At 36.0% G+C, this 7,500-nt stretch overlaps 1 protein-coding gene across 1 annotated transcript in view; it reads left to right on the forward strand.

Annotated features, from left to right (window-relative positions):
• Vps53 (vacuolar protein sorting 53) overlaps positions 1 to 7,500 on the forward strand; it is a 10,214-nt gene that overhangs the window by 1,542 nt on the left and 1,172 nt on the right. The window contains exons 2-18 of the mRNA XM_043019054.2: positions 1 to 10; positions 249 to 320; positions 660 to 802; positions 1,329 to 1,449; positions 1,827 to 1,972; positions 2,212 to 2,386; positions 2,602 to 2,715; positions 2,831 to 2,932; positions 3,157 to 3,299; positions 3,456 to 3,576; positions 3,810 to 3,995; positions 4,135 to 4,341; positions 5,046 to 5,236; positions 5,627 to 5,675; positions 5,887 to 5,991; positions 6,119 to 6,193; positions 6,749 to 6,838. The exon at positions 1 to 10 is cut by the window's left edge and continues 176 nt beyond it. Coding sequence (XP_042874988.1) covers positions 1 to 10; positions 249 to 320; positions 660 to 802; positions 1,329 to 1,449; positions 1,827 to 1,972; positions 2,212 to 2,386; positions 2,602 to 2,715; positions 2,831 to 2,932; positions 3,157 to 3,299; positions 3,456 to 3,576; positions 3,810 to 3,995; positions 4,135 to 4,341; positions 5,046 to 5,236; positions 5,627 to 5,675; positions 5,887 to 5,991; positions 6,119 to 6,193; positions 6,749 to 6,838 — 2,050 coding nt within the window. The remainder of the gene's footprint in view (positions 11 to 248; positions 321 to 659; positions 803 to 1,328; positions 1,450 to 1,826; positions 1,973 to 2,211; positions 2,387 to 2,601; positions 2,716 to 2,830; positions 2,933 to 3,156; positions 3,300 to 3,455; positions 3,577 to 3,809; positions 3,996 to 4,134; positions 4,342 to 5,045; positions 5,237 to 5,626; positions 5,676 to 5,886; positions 5,992 to 6,118; positions 6,194 to 6,748; positions 6,839 to 7,500) is intronic.

Genomic DNA, 7,500 nt, shown 5'->3' on the forward strand with positions numbered 1-7,500 from the left:
CGTAGATCAGGTAAAGGGGAGAGTAGGAAGGATTTTGGAAAATGAAATTTGTTACAATTTGAAGCTTTTTTTTTAATTATCTGGATTTGATGAAGATAATGAAGTAAAAAATGTATCTCTTTTCATTTAGAAATTTTGTAAATGTCTTATGTATAAACATGAATAACAAGAGCATATGCCAAATACATCTTTTTGTGCATACATATTTTCTTTTTACTTCTCTTTTATGACTAATTGTTTTATTACAGGATGGAAGAGCATCACTCTTAAATGCACAGGAAGCTATTGCAGAATTATTTGCACGCTTTCAGGATATTAAGGTAAGTTAAATCACAACTCTTTTGTTGATAAAAGAATAATTTTTGTGTGGTCTACTGGTCTACTTTCTTTTGTCTCACATGAAGCATCTTTCACATATTTTTCAATTAGATGCTCACCATCTTTGTATTTGTTTGTAACACATAGTACTCTGATGAATGAAATAAACTCTATTCCTTACTCTTACTATTATGGAAACTGAAGCTTGTATCAGTGGCATATATGATAAACAAATATGATAAACAGCACAGTAGCTACTTCTTTCCACTCATACAAAATTGTAATGATTTTTAGTTGTGTAAACCATCTCTCTTATAGTAATTTCCCGTTACACTATCCAGGAAAGAGCAGGAGAATCTGAGCAGAGAGTAAAGGAGATTACTCGTGACATAAAACAGTTGGATACAGCCAAGAAGAATCTCACTACCTCTATCACAACCCTCAACCACCTTCAGATGTTGGTTGAAGGAGTTCAGAAATTACAGTGAGTATTCACCTCAAACATTTATTTTTAGTTGTTTGTGCCACAATAAGAGACACATGATGATTTCCATTTGTTGTGTTTTATTTTGATATTCAGTGTAGTGAGCACTGGTAATGAATAGCATTAAATTCATGATAGCTACTGTAATATAGGAATGAATTATTAATAGGTAAGTTAACCGGATACCGCCGGCCGCCGTCCACAGACGGCGATTATGTAATATGCTTAGCGCCGGGTGCCGGCATACGCCGTCAATCGTATAAACGATTTAGGCCTATGCGTTCGAGAGCCCCGGCATTGCAGCCATGTAAAGAAGGAACAGTGCTGGCGGGAATGGGTTAAAGTTCAAACTCCGTGATGCAATTGCACAGATTGTTCCACGATGTTTTAATAACATTCCAGAACATGTCATAAACATTTGCTTTCAAGAAAATAAAAAGATATATGTGTTGGTAGTTGTAAGAAAATTACTTTCATTTTTTATCAGAGTATTTTGTTTCAATCCTAAACTCTTTGACCATTTCAGAGCACTAACAGCTAGAAGAGAATATGGAGAAATTGCAACTCTACTCCAAGGGGTGATGAACGTCCTTGATCACCTCAACAGATACAAACACATTCCACAAGTGGCAGACTTAGCACGGCAGGTGAGAGACAAGCACAGTCAGTATTTTGCAAGTCCATCAGATACTGTCAGCATATTTATGAAGTACCGATAATTGAAGGAACCTGATTTCATAAGTGATTTGGCTTTACATGACTGAAGTTGGACTTACATATGTAATATTCTTTCTGTGTTGTGATCATGATACAAATATGAGCTAAGCAGTAATACACAGAAATTCATAAAACGCACCTTGTCAATATGATTGAACTGCCCATGCAACTTAAAAATGTACAGAAAATTTATTCTCTAAGTTTGATTCACTTCTTGAGTTGAGTCTAAGTAATTTGCAGCAGCATAAGGATTTTTTTCTCTGATATTATGATTGTACTCCTAATGAATACATGATATTCTCCTCAGGTTGAACAAATCAGAGGTGACCTTGAAAAGCAGATATTAGAAGACTTCCATAGAGCTTTTCATGGACCCAACGCTCGTCGTTTTGCTCCAACAAAGGAATTGGCAGAAGCCTGCCTTGTGGTTTCAGAGCTTGATCCCAAAGTTAAGTAAGTATATCATAGACAAGTTTATTTACTTGCAGGGAGTCATATACATTTGGATGATAGGTTTTGCATTCTTGAGACACAGAGTATATTTAAAGCATTTTCTTATTTTCATATTCTTATAAACTACAAAGATATGACTTTAGCATTACACCACCACACCCCCCCAAAAAAAAGAATAGGAAAATGCATGAACATTAATAGCTTTAATATCTTGATACCATATTTCTTTGCTTCCACAGGAGAACCATTATAGAGGACGTCATCAAAACGCAATTAGCTGAATACGAAGTGCTCTTTGCTGGTGAGGAGAGTGATGCATGGCTCACAAAGGTTGACCTGAGGCGCAAGTGGCTCCTGAAAACAGCAGTGGAGTTTGAGAAAACCCTTGCAGCAATGTTCCCTCCATCGTGGCAGGTGTGTAGTGTTCCAGGTTCACTACTTTTTCTAAGTAATTTTATATAAGGATATATTTTGTTTTGTTGGTGTTTGTTGGTTAATCTGTAATTGAAAATTTCAGCTCGTATTATATAACATTAAAGGTGAATATAAAGTGACAGTGTATTCCACATTTTCATGTTCATCTTTTAATTTTTTAGTGCAATTCTGACAAGATTTCCTTTGAATTTTAGGTACCAGCTCGTTTAGCACTGGCATTCTGTGAAGTCACAAGATCTCAGCTCTCTCATGCAATGGAGTTAAGACCACAGGACATAGATGTTGGCACTCTGCTACATGCTCACAAGGTTTGCATTCATTCCTCTCTCTAACTAAAACAAGAGTTTAATATCTTGCACCATAGCAAGCTGGTGTGTACATTTAATTTGGGTTTGAATGGAATGTTCTTATTCTTTGCCTCAGATTATGTCCGAGCTGGAGAGCCTCCTTGTAAGAAAATATGCCAGTTTCCAGCCTCATGACCGAACACCAAAGTCATCTGTGTCTACCAATCCTTTTGTGGAGGTGAGATAGTTGTGCAAAATTAACGTTGTATACTTGTTTGCATTGAAAACTGTATAAAGATTATTGAATATGATATAGTGATTGAAATATATATTTGTGTGAGGTTAATGTTTCTTTATATTACTTGTAGATTTAAAAATGTTGTGCAAGGTTTCTTGAAAGAAATTTCTAAGCATACATGCCTTAAATATGATGAAATATAACATTTCTGAATTTATCTCAAGGATGATCAGTCAGGCAAAACAGAAAACACAAACCCATTTGAGGAGACAGGATCCACAGCCGAGACTCTGGTTTCACCCTTCAGTGGAGCAGTGTGCCGTTGCTTCCAGCCTTACCTTAGAATTTATATAGAAAGCATGGACAAGTAGGTTTTATTTTAGTGTTATACATTGATGGTATATTTGTGGTTGCTTGTGAAAATGATCTGATGTAAGAGTTAGCATTGTGGGGATAATTTCTTTAAGTGTAGGGAAATTCTATACAAAATTCATTTTATTAATTCAATACATCCCTTTTGCAGGCGACTGAATGAGCAGATTGAGAAGTTTGCCAATGATATGAAGAGTTATAAGTTTGAACACATTGATGCAGAGGAATCTAATGTTGTCCCATGCTGTGGAGAGCTGTTCACCATATACAAAGTAGGCTGATAAGAATAGTTTGATTAGCATTTAGTATTGTTTAGTTTTATAGATATACATTGAAAGAAGAAAGGAGGAGAATGATATGTGAAGATTATTGTTTTTCAATAGATTCTGTCACTGTTATTAGGCTTATAACTAGGTCATTACAATTATCATTATCATAATCAGAAATATCAGGACTAACATTATCAACTAAAATGTATTAATTACTGATTTTGCTGTGGTTATAGAATGTGCTTGTTGAGTTTCTACGTCTTGGGCCTGGAGAGAGCCTGGGAGGATTGGTTGAGGTGCTGCAGAAACACCTAAGGGAATTCTGCACCAAAGTACTTAGAGCAGCACTTCCAAAGGTCGGAGCAAACATCCCAATGCCTAAGGACATAAACATGAAGGAGCTCACTGCTGTGCTGGCACAAGTAAGACTTTTAGTGTGATTTTGAATTGCTTGTGGTGATATTTTATTCTATTAAACAAAAAATTTATTCCTTTATTTTGTCCTTTGTTTTTTGTTTTTTTTTTTAAACATTGTTTCACATTTCATTGTACATTGCGAAGGTGCAAACACTGTGGCGTGAGGGCGACACTCCAAAGCTGAGTGAGGACGATGTACGAAGAGTGTGCTCGGTGCTTGTGTCAGCTGAGTACTGTGAGGAGATGACGGGAAGGCTGGAGGCCAAGTTGAAGGAGAGAAGCCCACCTTCATTAATGCACACCATCAGCCTTACCCACGAACAGGATTTGTTCCATGCAGTGCTTGCTCAGGTTTGTGATAGAAGGAGAGGAGGAAATGAGTAGGGAAGAAGGTAGGAGATGTAAGAATAATCATAATCAGTTCTATTGTGGAGAGGAGCTTGAGTGAGCTAACCAGCCGTGAAGACAGGATATTTTTGACACAGGCATCCAGACAGGCATCCAGACAGAAGTTAGAAGGATATTTCTCCATACCCTCAGCAGCTCACACTTGCTTAATGAGCATTTTCCTTTAAAATCAACACAAAGCAAGGGTTTATGCTGACTTTGTAAAGTTGTAGCTATGAAACGAGCATTTTGACAATCATGAAACATTACAACTGTGAGAAGTTTTCCATGTTATGTCATGTACACAATGACACTTTTATGCTGAAATCAGGACTGTTATATGTCATAAATCCTGTTTGCAAGAGGTTAATGGGTACTGTAAAGTCAAATTTGTATGATATCTACTATTTTATCATATACTGATAAAAACTGGCAATCATATCAGCTATACTTCTAGTACAGAAAAGAAAATTTGTTAAATATTTCAGCAATTTAGCTTTTACCATGCAGTCTTTAACCACATAATTAAAGATCTCCTCTTTCGACTACGTGAAATTTTGAAAGATTAGACATTTTTCAAAAGTGACAGCAATGGGCATATAGATGCACTATCTGTCTGAATAAAAGAAAAGCTAATGAAAAATTAATGTTGAGTGTTGGCTTTGCAGTGCATAGCCCTCCTTGTGGCCCATGAAGAGAGCCTTTGTGACCCAGCCCTTGCCTCCATGACTAAGATCAACTGGATGATGGAGCAAACGGGTGACCAGAGTCCTTATGTCACAGCCATTTCCCAGCACATTTCATCTTCCATTCCCCTGATCAGGCACAACCTCCACACTTCCCGCAAGTACTTCACTAGGTAAGGCGAATTCATATTTTTCTGAAGTGAAACCAGGGCGGGGGGGACTCTGCATTGTATATATAATACAGAATACTTGAATAGTTATGATCGTGATTGTATTGATATAATCTGTAATAAAAAGATATTAGGAATGTTTTGTTGAGTTCATTACTTAACCCTTTCCCGACGGGGCACTCGCTACGCGAAGACCCCTATGCCAGGCAATTGCAATATTGCAATGAAATCGTCACACTGGCATGACGCCCCGGCATCAGGAGTTTGGCTGTGTCACACGAGTGTGACGCACCGTCGTCATAGGGTTAATACTGTGCTTATCAGGGTAATGTGCTGTTATTACATGATATTAGTTGATATAATTGAAGTAACAAGTTGGTTTTCTCTCTGTAGATTTTGTGACAAGTTAGCAGCTGCAATTCTGAACAAATTCGTCCAACAGGTATGTATGGATTCCTTTTATTTCTCCTAGAAGCTCTTTTTCATTGAACTATTGATATGGCACAACTATTTGTTGTAATAAATCTTTTGGTCAATATTTTGTCTTGACAGGCCTTGATGAATACTAGGATAAGTGATTAGTCACTCAGTTAGTGTCCAAATTTGATCTTTTTTTTCTGGATGGAATTTCATTCAAGTCTCTATCCCTACAGGTATACAAGTGCCGTCCAATTAATAGTGTTGGGTGTGAGCAGTTGCTTCTTGACTGTCATGCGCTCAAGGCTGTCATGCTGCAATTGCCTGTTGTAGCATTGCAGGTAATACCTTTAATTTTTGTTCTGTGCTCATATGAATTAGCTTTTCTTCTTTATTTGTCATATATCTCATATAAACATTGGTATAATATCATGATTTTAAAATGAATTTGCCGTACATCATTTTCAGATGCGACGTGACCCTCCCCTGACGTACACACGAATGGTTGGCAGAGGCATGGCACGAGCAGAGCTGGTACTACAGGTAGGTTTGAGTCAGTAGAAGCTAACATAGAAGGATGATAGACATATTAGAATGTAAATAGGCAAAATTTCTGTATAGGAACTAATGTTTCAGATTGGAGTAAGATGTTAATGAAGATATTATAGAATTTTTATTATTATTATTTAAACTGAAATTAGCTATTGAAGATGGGTGGGAAGTGAAGCCCACCATGCACTGAAACTGTATTTTACTTTAGTTCTGTTATAAGGGTAGAGAACTGATGTGAAAGTATGTCTGATGTTGTAATAGGTAGGGACTAAGGATCATAGATAACAATAAGGCAATCCAGTAAATGTTATGATGATGAGTATATGTAGAGAAAGCATTTCATGTAACAGATTAAGGAGTGAATTTTACCTTGTATCATGGTTTGATCATAAATGGAGAGATCTATTCCCTAAAACTGATTTTTAAAATATTATTACTTTATTTATTAATTTTCATATTGTAGCCACATTAAAATTATGTAAGACAAAATGACTATACATTTATTTTCTTTTGAATTTTATTTCATAAAAAATATTAACCTTGCAGGTTGTGATGGGTGAATATGCAACACACAATGACCTTGTTGATAAATTCATTCGTTTGCTGCCAGATGCAACAATTGCAGATTTCCAGAAGGTAAGTATGGTTTTATTTTTTCAATGTAGTATTCAATATTTACCTATTATTTTTGTCTATTCATTGATACACGTTATAAGAAAGATTTTTTATGTGTATGTATTGAATACCATATGCAACATAACCAAAACTTTTTATAATATTAACATTTTTATCAGTAATAATTAGATAAAAAGATTATTATTCATATAGCACAAAAAGATATGCAGGCAATTCATTTTGTTGAAATTTGGGTCTATAACATACTTTTGGGAGGTCAGAGAGATATGCCACCTTTTGTGGGACTCCATGACATGCAGGAATACTTCATGATAAAGTTGCTACATATAGCAGTTGCTATTCTACCAGGAATTAAGAAGACATGTCACATTTCTCTTGTCATATGTATGATTTTCAATACAGTGACATTGTCTTGCTTGGTAACCTTATTATAGGCAAAGAGAGTTGCTTTAATGTCAGGGACAGTTGTAAAGAAAATTGTTATAAAGCTAGACATCAAACCAAAGAGTGGGATAATTATGTTGTTAGCTGATCCGTCTGCAACTACATAAGAGAACTCAGTGAGAAAGAAGGGAGTTATTGAGATACTACGTATTTTCACTTGGCTTTTGAAACCTACACGAGATCAGCTTTGGATGTTAGATTGTTATATATTTGCCAGG

The sequence above is a fragment of the Penaeus japonicus genome, unplaced genomic scaffold (genome assembly GCF_977035675.1).
Source record: "Penaeus japonicus unplaced genomic scaffold, GWHDUDI00000001_assembly GWHDUDI00000022, whole genome shotgun sequence".
NCBI classification, from domain to species: Eukaryota; Metazoa; Arthropoda; class Malacostraca; order Decapoda; family Penaeidae; genus Penaeus; species Penaeus japonicus.